The 22726-nt window shown below is 42.3% G+C and overlaps 1 protein-coding gene across 11 annotated transcripts in view; it reads left to right on the top strand.

The window, feature by feature from the left end:
- CHID1 (chitinase domain containing 1) overlaps positions 1-22726 on the top strand; it is a 127120-nt gene that overhangs the window by 30733 nt on the left and 73661 nt on the right. For 8 of the 11 annotated variants that reach the window (XR_014568510.1, XM_083757180.1, XM_083757182.1 and 5 more), the window contains 2 exons: positions 12763-12864; positions 15469-15624. Coding sequence is in view for 8 of the 11 variants with exons in the window: in XM_083757180.1 (XP_083613306.1) it covers positions 12763-12864; positions 15469-15624 (258 nt within the window). In the remaining 3 variants the exon portion in view is untranslated. Of the gene's footprint in view, positions 1-12762; positions 12865-15468; positions 15625-19288; positions 19382-22726 lie in introns of all 11 variants that reach the window. The other 3 variants (XR_014568508.1, XR_014568509.1, XM_083757181.1) reach the window with 2 other exon arrangements.

A 22726-nucleotide genomic window follows, 5' to 3' on the forward strand; every position in this document is an offset into this window, starting at 1 on the left:
CACTGAAAAGGCTTCCTCCATTTGGAAAGAAGCACAAGTAGTACAGTGGTACCTCAGGTTAAGTACTTAATTCGTTCCGGAGGTCCGTTCTTAATCTGAAACTGTTCTTAACCTGAAGCACCACTTTAGCTAATGGGGCCTCCTGCTGCTGCTGCGCCGCCAGAGCATGATTTCTGTTCTCATCCTGAAGCTAAGTTTTTAACCTGAAGCACTATTTCTGGGTTAGCGGAGTCTGTAACCTGAAGCGTATGTAATCTGAGGTACCACTGTATCCTGGAAATGCAGCCTTCAAGTAGATAGATGTTCAGTCTCATTATACCTGCAGCGCTTTAGTTTGACTGTAGTGCTGTCCTCACTATAGGATAGCATTTGTAAGATTGGGGGGGGGGCTTATTGATTGAGCAAAACAATCGTTTCTGGATTTTTTTGGGGGGGGGAGCAGGACAAGTATTGTTGAAAATTAAAATTCAGCAGCTGTCTTTTATCTCTACCTTTTGTACACCTCACAACTTTGAAGAAAGTACATTAAAGCTATGCAGTCTCAGCAAAATAAACCTTATCGGATTGTTAGCTTTTCTCAGTTTAATGAGATGAGCAGCAATTCTGCTGCCTGTTGATGGCTTTTGAAAGTCAGACAAACAAACAAAAACAGACAAACAAACAAACAAACAAACAAACAAACAGAAAAGCCGTCTTCCTCCCAGACCGTGGTTATGTTTTTGTATGCATGCTATGTGTGCAATGCCCATGTGTTTTGCCATAATTATTGAATGTAGTATCCATAACTCTTGATGTGTGAAAGTCCTGATGAGTGTCGTTCAAAGAAAGTGAAGACCTGGACTTTTACTAGGAAATTTCCATCAATGCTGAATTTCCTATCCCTCCCACATGAAGGATATCTGTGGAGTCTGAGTCTGAACAGCAAAATGGCAAATGGCGTATCTAGATTGTATATACTTGGACTTTCAAAAAGCTTTTAATAAACTCTCTTGGCAAAGGTGCCCAAGTCTTGGGATCCGAATGGGCCCACCACCAGTGGTGGCCCCAGCGTCACATGTATATGTGGTTGTGCGCAAGTGGGGGGGGGATGCCTGTATACCCAAAATGTATTGCCCGGACCCATAGGTCTATGAATCTATGGAGGGTGGGGAGGCTTGCATGTTTGCCACACTTTGATCCCTCACACATTCTTTCTGAATGCCAGAAAAGGGGTTTCAAATACAGTGGTGCCTCGCAAGACGAAAATAATCCGTTCCGTGAGTCTTTTCGTCTAGCGGTTTTTTCCTCTTGCAAAGCAACCCTATTAGCGGATTAGCGCTATTAGCGGCTATTAAAGGATTAGCGGCTTAGCGGCTAAAAGGCTATTAGTGGCTTAGCGGCTTAGAAAAAGGGGGGAGAGTGAAAAAATCGCAAGACTCGCAAGACGTTTTTGTCTTGCGAAGCAAGCCCATAGGGAAATTTGTCTTGCTTAGCGCATCGAAAAACGGAAAACCCTTTCGTCTAGTGGGTTTTTCGTCTTGCGAAGCATTCGTCTTGCGGGGCACCAGGGTATTTGGCACAGGAGCATTGTTAGGGGGTGACTCAGGAGACCTGAGCCCTGGGTCTCCTACTCCTTCTCTTTAATTTTTTTTAAAACTTTGCAGATTGGATAACTGAGTGCACCATGAACTGCAGTGCTGGTGAGACCCCTCTGCTTACCATCTTAATTTCTTAATATAGACACCTACAGATATAAAGTAGCATATGCAAATTTTTAATGGAAATTGGAGTCATGGACCTGTGCTTTTAGGTACTTAGCCACACTCCTGCTCTTTGGAGCTTTTTTATTTAATAATAATAATAATAATAATAATAATAATAATAATAATAATTTATTATTTGTACCCCGCCCATCTGGCTGGGTTTCCCCAGCCACTCTGGGCGGCTTCCAACAAAGATAAAAGATACACTGAAATGTCACATATTAAAAACTTCCCTGAACAGGGCTGCCTTCAGATGTCTTCTGAATGTCAGGTAGATGTTTATCACTTTGACATCTGATGGGAGGGCATTCCACAGGGCAGGTGCCACTACCGAGAAGGCCCTCTGCCTGGTTCCCTGTAACTTGGCCTCTCGCAGTCAAAAGATAACTGAGTTTGGGAGCGGGGGGGAGATAATGTGTTTTAAATACAGTGATACCTCAAGTTGCAGACACGATCTGTTCCGGGGTGCCGTTTGCATTCCAAAAAGTCCACAACTAGAGTGGCGCTTCTGTGCAAGCGCAGAGCATGATAGAGTGCTTCTGCGCATGTGGCGAAACCCGGAAATATACACTTCCGGGTTTGCTGCATTCGCAACCCGAAAAGCCGCAATGTGAAGCAAACGCAACAAGAGGTATGACTGTATTCTATTGGGAGCCGCACAGAGTGGCTGGGGAAACCCAGCCAGATGGGTGGGGTATAAACAAATTGTTACTATTATTATTATTATTTATATAATATAGGTCTATAACTTTATGCATGGTATGGAGGTAGTGGATAAAGAGAAGTTTCTCACATATAATTCCTTGTGCTCAGCTAATGAAATGGATTGACCATAGAATCAGAAGATGCAAAAGAATAAATGAAGTCAAGCTAGTAAATAAACACCATGTATTTCTACAACATGGATATGATTTTTATTTATTACCAATATCAAGTCTTAAGGCCTATGGCTTTTGGAATACACAGTAATATTCAAACAATCTTACGTGGCTTCACAACACTGAAATGCAGACACGGTGTACAATATCATAAACACAGTGTTCCAAAATATCTAGCTGTGCTGACTGGATAGATCTGGAGGGCTAGTTTTTGACAGAGTCAGGATTGTTTTTGGTGGGGAGGCACAGGAGCAAGGAGAGAAGACCACTTCTCACAGTGCATCATTGTTTTAGTTAATTCACTGCCGCAAGATGTGGAGATGGCCCTTTGTTTAGATGGATTTAAAAGGGAATTCGACCAAATGTATGGAGGAGAGGTCTACCAATGGCAGCCACTATGGCTGTGCGGAATCTCCAGATGGCAATAGTCTACCACTGAGGAATATCAGAAGGAGATAGCTACTGCCTTCAAGCTCCACTTCTGGGCTTCCAGAAGAATCTGGGTATACATTGTGGGAAGTTGAAAGCAGGATTGAATTGACCTTTTGGCATGGTCCAGTGGGGCTGCTCTTACATTTTATCATTAATGGTTGTATTTTTGGCTGCTGTTTTTATTTATTTCATAAAATTTACACATTGCTTGATTGTGAAAAACCTCGAAGTGTTTTACAAAAAGATTTAAGTCTGGATGCCATTCAGAAGAACAGGTTGCAGTCCTATGGCTGTACCCATATATAGCAGGGTGACTTTGAGTCATGGCGATTGTTATGGCTCGTGAAATGTGCCTTCATGCATGCACACAGCAATTTGTATGCACATTATGTGTATTTTAGATTACTGGATAAACTGAGGATATTTCAGCTGGAGAAACTAAGCACCATCTAGCTTATGGGCTTTAATCACTTATACGAATGAGACCCTTCAAATCAGCATAGAATATTCACAGAAAATTAGGCCTTCTCTTTAGGTGTGTTTGAAAAAGGAGACAAAAATCAGCTGAAATTATGTTAAAAGCCTGTATGGAGGAGCAGCAGGTAATGTTCATCTCTCTCTTTTCTCTTCCATGCTGAATTGCTTTAGTTTTATGCTCACTATTTTAAAGTGTTTTTGGGTAATATCAGAAATGGAAGCTTCTTTGCCTCTTAAAAGAAGTCATCCGCTTGGTAGCATGCAGAGCTTTTCTTCCCTCTTCACCAAAGGGGATCTGTTTCGTTGTCATCTTTCTTTTAAAATTTAAGATGAGCTCCAAATGGGCAGAGGCAGCAGTTAAGGAGCAAGGTTAATTCCATGTACGAAGCTGCTGAGCTATTACATTGTATTAAGCAATCTCATTTTATACCGTGCATGCCCTCAGATAACTGTCCCCTGTATAATGGGGGTTCTGGGAATGTCATGAGTCAGATAATTCATAGGTGATTTGCTTCCAAAATGAAGATTGCACTCTCCTATTGAGCAGTAACCCCCCACCTTTTTTGCATTAATCTTTGACCTCACTTTCAAAAAACACAAACATTTCTGTGAAAGGGTATATTTCATCATAGGGTATAATGGTACCTTTAATGTATCCCACATATAGTTTTGCTATTCAAGCCCATTGACTCAAGTTTTTCATTCTGTATCTTATGGTATCACTTTTAGAGAGGAATTTGCTTGGCTTTCGTGCAAAAAGCCCAACACATATTCTACACATGCTCTTCTGTCTTTAAACTAATTATTCCCTTGGTTTTCTTTGTTAATAAAAGGTTGATCCAATTATTCCCTAGCTGTAAAAAAAAGAAAAGAAAAAAGGTTGGTCTAATCAGGTTTAAAGACCAATTAGATACAGAGGTCAATGAAATTTGCCCAGCAGAAATTCCTTACTAAGTGTTTTCCTGTTTTGAAATTGTGTATTATTTTTTGCTAGATACCAGTAAAGCGATTAGTTTGATTCCCTGTGAGAGTTTCCTCTCTTCCCCACCACCTGCCTCTCATTTTACCAGCCATGTCTGAGCCAGTTTTTCTCAAATGCTTTTAAGATCAGCTTCCTGGGTTGTCTTTTCTACTCCCAACCCTGTATAATCAACTATTTGTTACATTGGTAAATATGCTAATGTTGTTGTTGTTTAGTCGTTTAGTCGTGTCCAACTCTTTGTGACCCAGTGGACCAGAGTATGCCAGTCACTCCTGTCTTCCACTGCCTCCTGCAGTTTGGTCAAGAGTCTCCTCCAGAACCATAATTCAAAAGCATCAATTCTTTGGCAATCAGCCTTCTTTATGGTCCAGCTCTCACTTCCACACATCACTACTGGGAAAACTATAGCTTTAACTATATGGACCTTTGTTGGCAAGGTGGTGTCTCTGCTATTTAAGATGCTGTTTAGGTTTGTCATTGCTTTTCTCCCAAGAAGCAGGCGTCTTTTAATTTCGTAACTGCTGTCACCATCTGCAGTGATCATGGAGCCCAAGAAAGTAAAATCTCTCACTGCCTCCATTTCTTCCCCTTCTGTTTGCCAGGAGGTGATGGGATCAGTGGCCATGATCTTAGTTTTTTTATGTTGAGCTTCAAACCATATTTTGCACTCTCTTCTTTCACCCTCATTAAAAGGTTCTTTAATTCCTCCTCACTTTCTGCCATCAATGTTGTGTCATCTGCATATCTGAGGTTGTTGATATTTCTTCTGGCAATCTTAATTCCGGCTTAGGATTCATCCAGTCCAGCCTTTCACATGATGAATTCTGCATATAAGTTAAATAAGCAGGGAGACAATATACAGCCTTGTTGTACTCCTTTCCCAATTTTGAACCTATCAGTTGTTCCATATCCAGTTCTAACTGTAGCTTCTTGTCCCACATAGAGTTTCTCAGGAGGCAGATGAGGTGATCAGGCACTCCCATTTCTTTAAGAACTTGCAATATACTGTTCCCACAAGGAATTGTTAACTTCAATCCCTGGGCTAACACTGGCATTAGAAAAGGAAACTGAACTGGATACCTAAAAGCCCTCCAAAAACCATATCAAAGCAGATCAGCAGCTGTTCCCAAATCAGCTGGAAATAATGGGGCAAGTAGGAAAAGCAGGTACTCCCTCAATTCAACATAGTTTACTGAGTGTCCTGTGATAAGGGGCATTCAGTCCACCTGTGTCTTGGTTGGTAGGGGGAGGGCCCATCTGCCTTCACATCCTTCCCTTTCCTCAGTTCCTGACCCACTTCCCACAGGGTTCCATGCCAGGACTGCTGGGTTGCACTTTAGACCTGGGGGTCACCAAACTTTTTGGGCCCCTGACACATTTGCAAACCAGAAAAACGGATGTGCGCACCATACCGACTGCAGCCAAGCACATACCACACTGGTTATATTGGCTACAAGCCTAATTTTGGTAGGGTAAGGGGAGGGGAACCTGTGGCTCCATGGAAGGCCTTTGTGGGTGCATGCGCACTCACAGGCATGGCACTGACAACCCCTGCTTTAGATTTTGTTAGCATCTCATCTTTTAATTGCAGTGGCATTTGTGGAGAGCTGAGACACACATTAACCGGGTGTATCTACATGGGCAGTTTCTACAAATCTGCTCCCTAAGTAAGTTCCATCTCGTTAGGGCACTACAATTTAGGATTGATACAGATGGCTCTCCAATGGTGTGATGGCAAATTCCAATTTATTTGCATGCCAGCTGCAGCTTGGAGTGATCCACTGTATGCATAACTTTTTTTTTTGGTAGCCCAGTACATATCCAAAGGTGGTTTGCAGCAGTCCTTAAGCTATCTGGCTACGCATTTGGCAGCTACTTCACATAAAGCGCGCAGAGTGGGTGCCAGTGGTGCAAGAACTGAGGCGATCTGAACTAGGTGTGAGAGCTTTGGCACTCTTATATTCAGATAAAGGACAATTCAGGTTTTCTCAGGGAGACTGGCCAATGTATCTTTGTGCCTGATGGAGAAAGACTGACAATTGTGACCTTGGTGATGCTACTGATCTGAACACTGGCCATTGTGACCACATGCTAATTCTGTCTGCCTGAATAAGTGAGAGACTGGTGGTCACTGTGTCCTTATGCTGTTGCTGTTGGCCTGAAAACTGGCCATGAAGACCACATGCCGATGTAGGTATTGACATTTTTAAATCTCCCCTTACACCCAAATGTCTCCAAGGTGCTATGTTGTTGTTGTTTAGTCGTTGAGTCATGTCCGACTTTTTGTGACCCCATGAACCAGAGCACACCAGGCACTCCTATCTTCCACTGCCTCCTGCAGTTTGGTCAAACTCATGTTGGTAGCTTCGAGAACACTGTCCAACCATCTCGTCCTCTGTCGTCCCCTTCTCCTTATGCCCTCAATCTTTCCCAACATCAGGGTCTTTTCCAGGGAGTCTTCTCTTCTCATGAGGTGGCCAAAATATTGGAGCCTCAGCTTCAGGATCTGTCCTTCCAGTGAGCACTCAGGGCTGATTTCCTTCAGAATGGATAGGTTTAATCCTCTTGCAGTCCATGGGACTCTCAAGAGTGCTATACAGATGTAATTAATAAAATACAGCATGCCAATCCTAATCACATAATCCAGGATGGGGAACCTGTGGCCTACCAGATGTTGTTTGACTCTAACTCCCATCAGCCCCAGCCAGCATGTTCAGTAGCAAGCAATGATGGGATTTGTAGTACATCAAAACATTTGGAGAGCCAGAGGTTTCCTATGCTTGACTTAAGGGAATATTAAGTTGGAGTACGTCATTTGCTTTGCACCTAGAGGCAGTATTGGCCTCAACTAAACAATGTTCAGAGAGCTAAAATAAAAGCTCATTATTCATGTGATTCATCTGATGAGCTTTATTGAAAATATTTTTTCTCTTCAACCGAGAGGAAAAACAAGTTATCTGGGATCCTTATGTGTGTGCTGCAAGTAATTAGTGTAATCAATAATAAAGTAGGTGGGGAAGAGTTACTTAGGTTACAAGTTGCTCATTAAAATGTTTTCCTTGGCTTAACAAAGATGCATCCCAGCTTCATTAAATGCTATGCTCCTCTAACCTATGTAAAGTGATATAATGCACAATAAAATGCAGTGCATGATAAAAGGAAGCCATGTTCCTCTCCTGCCCCCGCTCTGAAATGATAACAATATATTCATTGCAAATGCATATTGCCACGTTTGGGGGAAGAAATTGTTTTGCCTTTAGGCACTTAGATTGTTGTAACATAACAGATGCCCTTCATTTTACGCATTCGTACAGTGCTTGCCATTTAAATGTGCAGCAAATGCCAGATAACTGCTATGAAGACTGATGGGTGCAAGTAAGTCCCGGAAGGGGTGACTGCTTTTAATTTATGTTTGAACTCCTGTTGGGAAAGTGCTGTTCCTTAATATGACAACTAAATTATTGGTTCTTGGAACATGAGGTGGCTGCAGCGTACATCAAAAGAAAGTAGTCACTCGAACGTTAAACTCTTGTCAGAGGCAAATTGCCTTTGTTGCCACTGTGTTCTTTATATTCTGGGCTTGCTGACCTGACTGAAAAATGTCACTCAGACATATTTTTAGTTCAGCATCGTTGCACATACCCTTTCAGCCCAATGAGATGACAGTGCAAAATTGCATTTGTGTTACCCTTTAAGCAGATAAGTGGTTTTTAGCTTCTAATGCAGTGCCTCAGCTGGTTGAATGTTCTGGTTCCCCAGCCCCTCAAACCTTTCTCATTTAACTAATTTATATTTTGAAGCTAGGCTTTGGAGCCTCTTTTGTAACTATTAAAAAGATACCTGCCCTAAAATTTGTTTGCTTTTAAGGTGCAGCGGGAGTCTCAATTGTTTTTCCTATCACTGGCTAAGATATCTGTTTCTCTGAATTTATTTCGGGGCTGATTACTACATCATAGTGCAGTTTATGGCCCCATGAAATGGGAACACTTAGTTTTAAAGTGGCTTGTATTCTCGTTCCCAACTTTTCATTCAAAAGTGCTTCTTCTTTCTTACTGCAACTTCTGTAATTAAAGATCGTTCAGTGTATCACTTACGAGACTGATCCGTCAGCACAATCTTTTGAATGTCACAATTGGAATATTAATGATGATCTTTCTGCTTGCCCAATGGAATGGTCACCCTTTTCTCCCCCCCCCCCATGAGTTGTTTTGGGGGTTCTCCCAACCCAATGGGTGGGGGAAGCTCCATTGTGCTAGCAGGATTCCTTACACCGGCTTCCACTAGCAGAATGGGTAAGTTGAATCCTGCTCCAAGTGCTTATATTGTAGCTTTCCTACTATTAGTCAAAGTATTGCCTATGATTGCCAAAGTAGATGTGCCATGGGCCATGTATGTTTAAAGATCAGAATGCCAGTTGAGAGGCTGAAGATTGGATCAAGGTTGTGCTGTGGGAAGAGGTCGTTAACTATTCCATGCCTGCTGTTTCCCCAAATTTTCCTTTCCCAACTGCTGTACCCAGAATTACTATCACGGATTGCAATCTCCATGTTCAGATACCTTTCTGGTACCATTTAAAAATATTTATACAGAAGAAAAGTACTTGATAATGTTTAAGACATCTTTAGCTCCACAACCATGGTTTTTGTTGGTTGACTGGTTATCTTGTAATGATCCTCTTGTGTGGTTTTCACTATTTAACATTTGACTTCAGATACCTGTTAGAAGGAGCTGACCTAAACTAAACTAAGATCCAGTCTGCAGATTGCACAGAAGTAGGAGACTGACTAGACTTACTCAGGCATATGTTCCCAATGGGTACTGAATGCATAAGGGGGGTAGTGAGAATTCATACTGTTGGCCCTGCCCCTAAGCACATCTGCATCTCCCAAACATGCACCCCTGCTACTATGTGTTTGGCTTCATTCTGAGGGGGGCCTGGCCTATGTGGGTACAGATGTATGTGCATGGGGCTTCCTATATTACCCTTTACAATTAGTAGGGAAAGGTGCCATCCGTCTGTAATTAAATATTATCATTAATAATCCAGTTTTGACATTCTGTAAGCAGTTGCTGGTTGTAGCAGTTGTAATCTGCCTGTCTCCTATCTCACATGCCCAGTTACGCAAGAATAATGATAGATGTGCCATGTAATTCTATGCATGTTTATTCAGGATACATTCTCATTGTTTTCAGTGGTGGTGCTTCCACTGAGGAAAGTGTGCTTAGAAATGCCGCTGTTAATCACTTGTCCTGGTTCGCTTTTTTAAAATGATGCTTCATGACTAAATTAACACCTCTGGAGACTGGCTGTGAAGAAGAATTGTGTAAGAATTAAATGATTCCAAAGGGTTAGATTTTATTTTAATAGCAGCTTAGGCCTGAGGTTTCTGTGTTGGAACCCTTTAATTGAACAAGGCAAAAAATTCAAATGTGTGTATGTAAACAGAAGGCTGGTAATGTGCTTGTTTTCTATTAATTTAATGTCAGTTTCTGACTGTTTCTATATTCAGTACAAAAACGATGCTTTGCTTCTGCTCTGGTCTGTTAGCTTCTATTGTGTTCTGAATGTATTGTGAATGCACTTGGATAATTTCATTTTTTTAAAGAAGCTCAGTTTCAAGGAACATAGCATTTTTGTGTATTAGAAATATACTGACAGTGTAGATACTTTAAAAGTGGGTTTCACTGAAATTAACAGAACTTTTTTTGACGCGGGTGGTGCTGTGGGTTAAACCACAGAGCCTAGGACTTGCCGATCAGAAGGTCGGCGGTTCGAATCCTCGCGACGGGGTGAGCTCCCGTTGCTCGGTCCCAGCTCCTGCCAACCTAGCAGTTCAAAAGCATGTCAAAGTGCAAGTAGATAAATAGGTACCGCTCCCGCAGGAAGATAAACAGAGTTTCCGTGCGCTGCTCTGGTTCACCAGAAGCGGCTTAGTCATGCTGGCCACATGACCCGGAAGCTGTACGCCGGCTCCCTCGGCCAGTAAAGCGAGATGAGCGCCGCAACCCCAGAGTCAGTCACGACTGGACCTAATGGTCAGGGGTCCCTTTACCTTTTATGCTTCAACAGGTTGTCCTAATAGTGGTTCCCTTTTAGTCATGCTTTCCATAGAGGCTAAGGGTGAAATCTTGGATGCCCCACATAGTCAAGCCATTTAACCAGGCAGGCTCTTCAGTGCCTTCCCTGTAAGCATCCACAAGTTCATCTCTTGCCCTCCCTGCTGTTTGCATTGGAAAGAAAACTTCTTTTAACATAAATGGAAACTTCACTCCCAGTGCAAACAGGAAGCATGGAGTGGCCCCTGCCTGCTATTTTATCTGTGGTGAAAATGCCATTCACACTGCTGTGACTGTAGTTACACTGGCTGCCAATTTGCTGCTGAGCTAAGGGAAATCTAAAATATTATCTCAACCCTTATATCCATCACTGCAATCAGCCGAAGAAGTCTCCTGCAGATACCATCTGCACAAATGTAAAGAATTGGACCTTTAGCATTGTGGCGCCTCCGCTTTGGAATTCCCTCCCATTACAGATTTGACAGGCATTGCTTCTGTTGTCTTTCTGGCACCTAGCAAATACATTTTTTCTTTCAACAAACCTTTTATCCTACCCTGTTTCTGTATTGGATTTGAATTTGTTTGTGTACATATGGAATTGTTTTGATGATTTTTTTTGGTTCTTCGCTGTGAAACCTCTTCAAGATATTTTATGGGAGGCATTTCATGACTGGAACCAAATAAATACTTGTGTGAGTAGCATTACATCTAGTTCCATCTTGAGGCTGCAGTGCGACACAATTTTTCGGGAGCAAGCCAAAAAAGTGGCAGTGGCAAAAGTACAAGTCTTATGGGTTATGTTGGCCTGGGTGGGGAAGGCAGAATGCAAGTGTCTGATTGGACCACATCAGTGTGGGTTTTTACTGGCACTTGACAGATTTCCCATGCTTTGCATTGAGGGTTTGGGGTTTCAGCATTATGGTTTGTGCCTTTAGCACTGTGATGTTTGGAAGAGTGTATTATTTATTACATTATCATATTCTGACGTCTCAAAATGTTGATTCATCCTGAGCCTTTGGGGAAGGTTGGGATTCATTTCCATTTAAATGTAAACTTAGTCCAGAGGTAAACAAAACATTAACCAGTGCCCTCATTTTAAGGCTTCAATCTCCAACAAAGTGCTGTAGCTGAGGCTACTTCAATGGTACTAGCATGATACAGTGGTACCTCGGGTTAAGTACTTAATTCGTTCCAGAGGTCCGTTCTTAACCTCAAACTGTTCTTAACCTGAAGCACCACTTTAGTTATGGGGCCTCCTGCTGCCGCTGTGCCACTGTTGCACGATTTCTGTTCTTAACCTGAAGTAATATTTCTGGGTTAGCAGAGTCTGTAACCTGAAGCGTATGTAACCTGAAGCGTATGTAACCCAAGGTACCACTGTATTTTAACTACTGCAAGGGAATTGTGATTCCATCACAGGGGTGCAAATATTTAGAACTAGGATGTAGAGTACTTCCAAGTGCAGAAGCAAAGTCCTCTGATCTTCTTTCTTCTACTTCCCCTTCCATCCAAGGTCAGGATTTTCAGACAAGAAGCCCAGTAATATATGTTGCTCTGGAACTTGAGCACATTATCTCTAGTTCCTGGTTTCCCCATAAAATACTCTAACCCTTCCTGGCCAAGACATTTAGAAGCTTGGTTCATACCCAAAGAAGAGTTACAGATGTCCCAGTTAATTTCAGTTGGGTCTAGGCCTAAGTGGATTGGGGGGGGGGGTTCTCTAGGCCAGGGGCAAAGCCATTTCCAGAGTTCCTCAAAGCCCATGTGAAGTACAAATGGGGGGGAGATAAACTTCCTTCAAATTCCTCCTCAAAGCCCATATTTTCTGTGAAACGTTTGGCAACCTGCTAGTTACCATGTTGTACTGTTACTGAGTCCATAAATGAGGGACAATACTATTTGACTTCCCATGCTTGTGGACTTCCCATAGGCATCTGGTGGGCAGTGTGAGAACAGAATGCTGGACTAGATGAGCCTTTGGTTTGATCCAACCCAGTCTCTTACTATGTTCTTATGCAACAGAAACTACTGCATCTTTGTTCCCAGTTTACCCTGTTGATTCCCCTGTGTCAAATGTAAAGACTGTATGCTCCTCAGGGCAGGGACTGGTCCTCTTGTTCTCTGTAAAGCACCAGACATGCTGACAACCTTATATAAATAAACCTCTCTCTCTCTTTCTCTCTCTCTCTTTAAGAACCAACCAGCTGGGAAGTTTCACAAAGAAAGAATTTGATCAGCTAGCCCCAATAGTGGACAGCTTCAGCCTCATGACATATGATTATTCAGCGCCTCAACGGTAAGGCAATGACAGTGGAAAACAATAGTATACTGAACTGGCTTTTAGGGATGTAGTAGTGACATCAGAAAACATACCTGGAGCTCACTAATTAATCAGTACCCTTTAGAAGAGGAGTTGGCAGTTTCCAGGCTTTATTTATTTTTTAAACTTCATTATTATCTTTCTTTATGGTATACTTCTCCCCACCTCAGCATTTCATTTGAGATTGCATAGTAAATATATTGGGCATTACCTACCATTGGCCTTACTCAAGAGGAGACCCATTGAAATCAATGGACAGGTATCTTGTCCGTTAATTTCAGTTAGTCTAGTATGAGTATGGTTCAGGCATTGCCAAACTTGGCCCTCAAGCTGTTTTGGGACTACAGTTCCCATCATCCCTGACCACTGGTCCTGTTAGCTAGGAATGATGGGAGTTGTAGTCCCAAAACAGCTTGAGGGCCAGGTTTGGCAGTGCCTGGTTAGGTGTATATCATCCATTGCCTACCATTTTTTTTTGGCTTGCCTGTATTAGCTTTTCTTATATCTGTTCTTGGATTGGCAAATAAGCCTCTAAAATCCCTGTCCAATATGGCTTCTGAGGATGAAGAACTAAAAAAGGAATCTTGCATTTTACGTTTTCTCCCTCTTTGCTTTGAAACAGTTCTGACAGTTGCTCTCTATACACCCTTATATTTTCTTCCCACTTTATCAAATGGTGTCTTAAGGATTTGTATCTAGTTATCTCGACTGTCAGTTTGAAGTGCGCACACAAGATAAGGGAAATCATCCAGTGGCTTGTCCAAGAAATGTACAAACAGAATTCCATATTACATAGAATGTACTGCTTTTTTCCTTTAGGACTTTTAAAATTTCAGATGCCTTCCGCCATTGATAGGCACATTGAAAAGAGGCAAGGAGAATGTTACAACAGATGGCAAACTGTCAAGGATGCAAGGATCCTTTCTTAAAAAAACAACAGCAACACTTTACTTGAATTGGTTGAAGCGTACTTGAAAATACAAATATAAAATGACATGTTTGGAACATAGAAAAACTGTATGTGTGAAGAATGCTGGACCTACTTTTGTGTACATCTATATATTTTAGAAAGCTGTTTGCTGCGCATTTGGACTCGTGTTGAGATACTGTAACAAAATTTTGCGTGATGGTACCTGGCTTCAAGTTTTTTGTCTATGTTCAGATACAATTAAATGTAATTTTTAATTGAAACGACAGACTGACCCTTTTAAAACTGCACTGATTTTAACTAATTATTTCAAAAGGGCACTGATTTTGGGGGGTTCTTACACTTCCTGAGGGATGCGGGTGGCGCTGTGGGTTAAACTACAGAGCCTAGGACTTGCCAATCAGAAGGTCGGTGGTTCGAATCCCCACGATGGGGTGAGCTCCCGTTGCTCGGTCCCTGCTCCTGCCAACCTAGCAGTTCGAAAGCACGTCAAAGTACAAGTAGATAAATAGGTATTGCTCCGGCGGGATGGTAAACGGCGTTTCCATTTGCTGCTCTGGTTCGCCAGAAGTGGCTTAGTCATGCTGGCCACATGACCTGGAAACTGTACACCGGCTCCCTCAGCTAATAAAGCGAGATGAGCACCGCAACCCCCGAGTCGGCCATGACTACACCTAATGGTCAGGGGTCCCTTTACCTGAGCAATGCCAGGTACGAGGTTGCTGGTATGTACAGAAATACAGCATGCCTTTTTAGAGATACAAGACTGTATAATTTTCTGGGTTCTTTTATAAACATTGCTTCTGAGTGGTTCTATATACTTGTTTATGCTAACATCCATATCCTACTTTCCTAGGCAAAATGCCCAATCAAGGTGGCTTACAAGATAAAAACAATATAAGAAAACTATATAAAATGTAATCAAACATGAAATAACAGCAATGGAAACAAATGTAAAAGTTAATTAAGTAATGCTTTCTGAAATAGTATGTAATTGCTTGCTGCTGATCTGAAGGTTGGCGGTTCGAATCCCCGCAATGGGATAAGCCCCCATTGTTCTGTCCCAGCTCCTGCCCACCTAGCAGTTTGAAAGCACGTCAGTCAAAGTGCAAGTAGATAAATAGGTACCGCTCCGGTGGGAAGGTAAACAGTGTTTCCATGAGCTGCTCTGGTTCGCCAGAAGTGGCTTAGTCATGCTGGCCACATGACCCGGAAACTGTCTGAGGACAAACGCCAGCTCCCTCGGCCTATAGAGTGAGATGAGTGTGCAACCCCAGAGTTGTCCTTGACTGGACCTAACGGTCAGGGGTACCTTTACCTTTACCTTACAGTTTGTCTCTCCAAGACGGGAGTGTTAGAAATATCCATTCAGTATCCAAGGAAATACCCATGACCAATCCCTGACATCTCTTGGTGGGTCTGCAAATGTCTCTAGTCTGAAACCCTGAATAGTTGCTACCAGTCGGTGTAGGCAATACTGAGCTTGATGGACCAATTGGCCTGACTCACTACAAGACAACTTCTATGTTCCTTTCTCCTAGCAAGCAATACAGTTTGTTTTGGGGATTATGGATCTTCTTAGAGCAAAGGTTTGGTTTAAGATGCTTTTGCTTCTTGACATCATATTTTATTTCTTTGCTGCTGATCTCCAGGCCTGGCCCTAATTCCCCTCTACCTTGGATGCGGGCGTGTGTTCAAATGCTGGATCCAGAAGCCAAGTGGAGAAGTAAAATTCTTCTGGGACTGAATTTTTATGGCATGGACTACTCGGCACTGAGCGCTTCTGGAGAGCCAATAATTGGAAACAAGTAAGGTTTCTAGAAAACTGCCTTTTGTTGTTATTATTAGTGTCTTGAGTGAAAATTGGGGCTAGGTTAGACGTGACAGAGCCATCTGATTGCATGTTTTTATTGATTATTATTATTTAGAATATTTTCAGCTACTCTTCATTGCAGTTTAGAAACCAGGGTGTGTTAAAATAGTACTGGAGTCAATTCTACAACAGTAAGCTTATTCAAAACAAAACAAAACACCACTATATCAACTAACACTCTAGGTCTTTCCTTTGCTGAAATAGGCCTTAAAGCATTACTTAAGGTGTTGCCCAACTTAGATTCTCACCTGGAGTTAGATAATTCAGTGAATATTGGCACTTAATGGAACTGAAAGTCATAGCACAAATATGGGGAGAAGTTAGTCAAGAATGGAGAAAAGTGCCTGGAACAACAAATTTGGGGTTGGGGTTGCTGTTACACCCTACACTCCCCACTTTATATGCGAACACAGCAAACAAATGGAAATAACAGGTTTTCTTCCTGTCTGGTCCCTCCTTTTTAACCCCATGCCTCTTTGGTACATTTTCCCACCCAGGGGCTCTGCACATTCTACCTGTCTCCACTCTGGTCCATACCTTTTCTGTCTACTTTTGCACTGCACCCTCTCCTTCAGCTACCCTGCCCCCTGGGCTTTCTGTTTCTTAACCTTCTCCCCAGGTCCACGTTCCAGCCCCTAACATAACTATGTTCAATGTGTATGTCTTTATTCTCTTGCCTGATGTGCATAATTATGGCAAGTGCAAGGGCGTATAGAATTAGTTTGGAATTAAGATCTGACAATGGGCTAAAGGGTAAACAGCCTTGTCACTGAGTCCTGGACTGGCCTTGTAATAATACGGTCATAGCGCTGTGGAATTCTTCAGCCTTTCCTTCTCTTAGCACGGGAGCAACTTTAATAATATGGAAGGTTATTTCTGCAGCAGATGAAATGAAGTTCTAATTGTAGACATTTCCAGCTGAATATTCAGCACATGGATAGCATACCTTCTTATTAAATTCATGCACTAGACAATAATTTATTATGTGTCAGCTTTGGGAATTGTAGCCCTCTTAATAGCAGCCCAGATACACAGCAACACTCTTGAGCTTAAATATGTCGTTTGCGCTTCTGAATACTTCTCCTGGGATTGTCAACATAGTGGCCATCACACATGGTTTTGCAGGGGCCTTCCATGGCACCTACCAGGTTCCTTTGTCCCCTCTCCTCACCGAGGAGACCACATAACAACGGTCCTGAAATAATAATAATAATTTATTATTTGTACCCCGCCCATCTGGCTGGGTCTCCCCAGCCACTCTGGGCGGCTTCCAACAAAGATGAAAGATACACTAAGATGTCTTCTGAATGTCAGGTAGATGTTTATCGCTTTGACATCTGGTGGGAGGGCATTCCACAGGGCAGATGCCACTGCTGAGAAGGCCCTCTGCCTGGTTCCCTGTAACTTGGCCTCTCGCAGTGAGGGAACCGCCAGAAGGCCCTCGGAGCTGGACCTCAGTGTCCGGGCAGAACGATGGGGGAGGAGACGCTCCTTCAGATATACTGGACCGAGGCCGTTTAGGGCTTTAAAGGTCAGCACCAACACTTTGAATTGTGCTCGGAAACGTACTGGGAGCCAATATAGGTCTTTCAAGACCGGTGTTATATGGTCTCGGCGGCCGCTCCCAGTCACCAGTCTAGCTGCCGCATTCTGGATTAGTTGTAGTTTCCGGGTCACCTTCAAAGGTAGCCCCACGTAGAGCGCATTGCAGTAGTCCAAGCGGGAGATAACCAGAGCATGTACCACTCTGGTGAGACAGTCTGCAGGCAGATAGGGTCTCAGCCTACGTACCAGATGGAGCTGGTAAACAGCTGCCCTGGATACAGATTTGACCTGTACCTCCATGGACAGCTGTGAGTCCAAAATGACTCCCAGGCTGCGCACCTGGTCCTTCAGGGGCACAGTTACCCCATTCAGGACCAGGGAATCCTCCACACCTGCCCGCCTCCTGTCCCCCAAAAACAGTACTTCTGTCTTGTCAGGATTCAACCTCATTGGCTACCGGTACGTTTGTGAGCACAATTCAAAGTGTTGGTGCTGATCTTTAAAGCTCTAAACAGCCTCGGCCCAGTATACCTGAAGGAATGTCTCCACCTCCATCATTCAGCCTGGACACTGAGGTCCAGCTCCTAAGGCCTTCCGGCGGTTCCCTCACTGCGAGAAGTGAGGTTGCAGGGAACCAGGCAGAGGGCCTTCTCAGTGGTGGCGCCTGCCCTGTGGATGTCAGGGAAATAAACAGCTATCTGACTTTTAGAAGACATCTGAAGGCAGCCCTGTTTAGGGAAGTTTTTCAGGATTGATGTTTATTGTGCTGTTAATATTCTGTTGGGAGCCACCCAGAGTAGCTGGGGAGCTCCAGCCAGATGGGTGGGGTATAAATCATCATCATCATCACCCCCACCCTGAAGGTCAGCTTGAAATAAGCATTTGGTTGTAGCCAGTGGAATGGGTCGTGGTGTGTGCTTGGCTGCGGTTTGTATGTGTGGTGCTCACAACAGTCTCTTTGATTTGCATATATTCCTGGGCCCAAAAAGGTTGGCAGTCCCTAGTTACTAGTGCCTTGCCTGCCCTATCTACCACATAGCGAAAATGCCTTTAATTTGAGCAGTATTGTGATCAGGCATTTTCTGAAATACTTTGAAAGGCTGGGTAAAGTGCTCAGTCACACACATGTATTTTGTGCCTAGTGTGGAACTTTATTGAGCTATGTGATAAAACATTTTTGGTGAGAAAGCCATTCCCAGCTGTCAGGGTGTGCACACTCAAAGGGGTGTGCTCCTGCTTTTCCACCTTAATTCCATTTCCCTCTCCTTCCTAAGTGCAGAATCTGCAAGTCATTTCTTTCTTTTTTTAGGTTTATCTGAAGTCCTCCAGTTAAATATAACAAAGCGTAACTATTTGCCCTATGAAACTAAGAGAGAAGCACATCAAACGTTTCATAGATTAACTTCAGTGAAAGTGCAAATGTAATAGCTCCTTTTGTGTCAATGAGGACATATTGAAATATCTTCAAAACTGACTCTAAAATCAGGCTGTGTGCCCTTAACGTCTTTAAAAGAATCTTGAGTGGGTCTTTTATGTCGGTTTACACACTAAAGAAGGTTTGATATAATAAATTGTAAGTTGAAAAATTTAAGAGATTTGACATTGAATTGTGCTGTTCAAAGACAAAGGAAGATTCTTTGCAAACTATGTAAGGATGCAGAATTCCCCTGAGAGCTTTATTGGCCGCCTGCCATGCTGTAAACAGTGGGTAATAAAAAGCGATACTTAGAAAGGCTAGAGGTGAGAGCTTCCCTGCAAATTATGGTAATGAAGAATGTTAAAGGTATGGCTGCAAGTGACCTTAGTGGGGTGGAGAACAGGACCCCCCAATATTTGGGGTGGTGATGAGCAGATGTACCAGTAAAATTATTAGGTGTGGCTTGCTTGCAGCAATGGCTTGCTTACAGCAACATATCTGTGGGGAGATATGGACGTGTTTCCAAGGTCATAACCGCAACAGGGATACAAAGGTATTGTAATATATTGATTGAAATGATATTTTGACTGGTGTCAAAATAGAGTTAAATTACATAATACTTTTCTTTTCATGTTAGAATAAGTAGACACAGCTTATTTCCTAGGAGCAAGCTCCTCTGAACTCATTGGGAGTTAGTGTTGGATCGTTATGCTTAGGATTGTACTAACAGGTGAGGCTTAGTGAAGGCAGCTGGCTGGGCAGAGTGTGGTCTATTTGCATATTTACACCGATTGGTTGCTTTCAGCCTTGTGCAGTGAATGAAGTCATTGAATAATGCTGTTGAGGATATTTTTGCTAGCTGCATCTTATTCAAGATCAGAAGACATTTGGCACCACAATTTTGGCAAATAAGATGAAGATAGAGAAATTTGTATGGTTGATGAAATAGATGATAGAGGGCAGGGACTCTTGACACCACCACTGTAGAACAGCAGGTGCACAATCATTCCTGAGTCTTCCCAGGTTTTGCCAATCACTTCTACAGAGAGCAAATATTGGTAACACTTGTATTATCCACATACTTACACTTTCTGGGAGGGTGTTGTTGCTGCATCTATTGCCCTTGCCTCTTGTGTACAACTTGGTATACAGGCAAGGGCTCTTAAATATGCCTGTCCCATGTGAATAGCAAGGGAGGCTTTGCCAGAGGCTTAACCATTTGGCTGCATATTGGCAGGCACAACCCTGCAGCTGAGTTCATAGAGAATTCTAAGAACATACAAAAAGCTCTGCTGGATCAGGGCACAAGGGCATCTCCTCCAGCTTCATGTTCTCATGGTGGTTCACCAGATATCTGTGGGAAGCCCACAAGCAGGAGATGGATGCAGCCGTCCCCTTACCACTTGTGTCTCCCAACAAATGGCATGCAGAGGCATATTGCCTTTGATCCTGGAGGTAGGTAGCATGCAGCCATCATGAGCAGTAGCTATGGATATCAACCAGGTTCGGTCACAATGTTTATAATGTTCTTACTAACCATAGTCTAACTAAATAACATTTCCTTGTGCTTAGATGTCATCGGAAACTGATTTGTTGTTGTTTGTTAAAGCAGAAGCTTCCAATCTCCTTGTGGCTGTGAAAGAACTGAAAAAGGGAGAGGGAATGAGTTTGTGAAACTCACTTCAGTTCATCCATATATTGGATGAACTGTGGGCTCCTGTTGCCTCTGAGCTGTGCCACAGTCCTTTTACAGGGAGCATTGAAATGGCACATTTACAGTTGTTCGGCTGAATATGTATCATCAGTTGGGAAATGCTGTACTGAAATTTTTGTGTGTGTTTCCTTAAAGTGAGATAAGACATTTCCTCTTTCGACATATAGTCTATGGGTGTTGTGCTTTATAATCAATGGACTAGTCAACTGCTATGCTTTGCTTGTCTTTAATATGCTTAGTAATATGCAATTGAATGAAGTGAAAAACATCCCCTCTCCTGTAAATTTTATTAGGTTTCATAATTGCCAAACCCAATAGATAGCACTGCATATTGGGGTTAATAAAGGTCCATAGAAACAGATGTTCTTTGGTCATTTAGTCCTTTTATTTTCTAAAACTTAATTAACTGAAAATGAGAAAAGCCCTGTAATTGCCAAAGTTTGCATTTGCAGTAACTTTGGCTTACACTTTGTAGCTTATGCCTCCTGCACAGCCTTAACTGTGGGTAAATCCATGCCTCTGGTAACTGGAGCTTCAATCAGAAATACAGAATAGCTTCTAAGGACTTGTACACACTTGGCATGCATATCAATTGATTTCTCAACAAATGACTGTGGCTGAATGTGTGAACTGACTTCTTGGGCAAAGCATTGTATTTGAGTTTTGTGAGGTAATTTCAAAGTCCTGCCTACCTATGATAGCTCATCCATGTGTGCAAGCCACAGTCTCTGACTATGTTTCGATCATATCTTGGCTTGGTTAGCTGATTCTCACTTACAGTCACTTTGTTCCTCCCTTATACAAACTGGAAAACAAGCCAGGAAGGATTCAGTTAATCACAGTTCTGTAGTTCTATTGCAACAGGAAACAATCGTTTCCTTAAAAGCCCAGATATGAAAGCATGTTTTAAATTGGCTTAATTAATACCATTGATTTTCAGAAGCTATAAACCACAGCTTCAGAATTAGCTAAACATTTCCTGACTTCTTTGTGTGAAGGAAAGAATGAAGCAGGTAAAAGAGTCTGGCTTCATCTGGATGCAATCATTGTACAAACAGTCATAGGTGAGCAAGCCCTAAAAGATGGAATAAATATTTTCCAAATTTTCTACAGTAAGTTGTTTCATGCTCAGAAAGAGTTCTGCTTCTGCAGTGGGACTTCCCACTGGATGGTTGGCACGCATCTGTCTCGGGAACCAATGGATGAGTGTGCCTTCAGGGGTGCAGTCAAACTGTTGGAGAGTTAAAGTGCCTGCTGTGGCTGTAGAGACCGATACAGGAGAAACATGTTTTGTTGCAGCAGGGGCAGATGAAGGTGTCCGGTGGTGCTGTTTCAGGTGTAACATGGCATTTATTTTTTCCCATACCTTACTTAGCACCACATTGACATCCACCCATACTTAGTGCCCTTGCTTTGCTCCTTTTGTGTCTTGGGGGGCATATAAAAGATCAGTGACCACAAAGCTAAGAAACTAGCAGACGTAATATATAGCATTTGTTGTTCAGTTAATAGTTCACCTTCATTGGATGTTTGGGGGGTTAAGGAAGACCTTTGAGGATATCTTTTATTTTTTGCTATTTCCTCTACATTAAGTTCAGAGGACACAGCTTGCTAAACAGTTACCTTTAAAACTTTAAAGTTTTAGCCAAATAGAGATCCTGCTGAGTGTGAGTCTGTAAATGCTCCTTTATTTGTTATGTCTGACATTTGAGAATTCCTTCTGCATCTGCTTGCAAGTTAATTTTGTTTCCTGGATGCTGTTGCAGGCTATAGAGCTTGTGATCTACACACACACACACACACACACACACACACACACACAACAAACACACAAACATGGCACTTCCTCTCCCCCTTTAACTGTAGGGTGAAATTTAGATTCGCTTGGCCTTTAGCATTTGCTTTTTGTTTTGTCTTTTGTTTTTTTTCTCTTGTCTTCTTTTCTTTTCCTTTTCTGTAATTTTTAAAAGTAATATATATATATATATATATATATATATATATATATATATATTAAAAAGCATTTGTTTGCTACCTGATTCAGCATCTTGGGCTTCTGTCACTTTTGCATGATTGCTTGATCACACAACTTTTTGTTCCATTTCTGCACCTTCACTAATTATCTTTTCTAGTAAGTGATTGCTCAATCTGTCCACATTTAATTGCCACATTGACAGACATAATTGTAATAAAAAACAAGACTTATGAGGCTTATAGGCACTGAAAGCTAAGCACATTAACTTAGTTTCACATTAAAGTTATAATTGGAAATCCTTAAGTCAGAAGAATTTATAATATATCTGAATTGTCTTAACATTTATTAATGCTTGTCCATTTGAGCGCAACTGATCATCTTAAACC

This window comes from Podarcis gaigeae (assembly GCF_964106915.1).
Source record: "Podarcis gaigeae genome assembly, chromosome: 1".
Lineage (NCBI taxonomy): Eukaryota > Metazoa > Chordata > Lepidosauria > Squamata > Lacertidae > Podarcis > Podarcis gaigeae.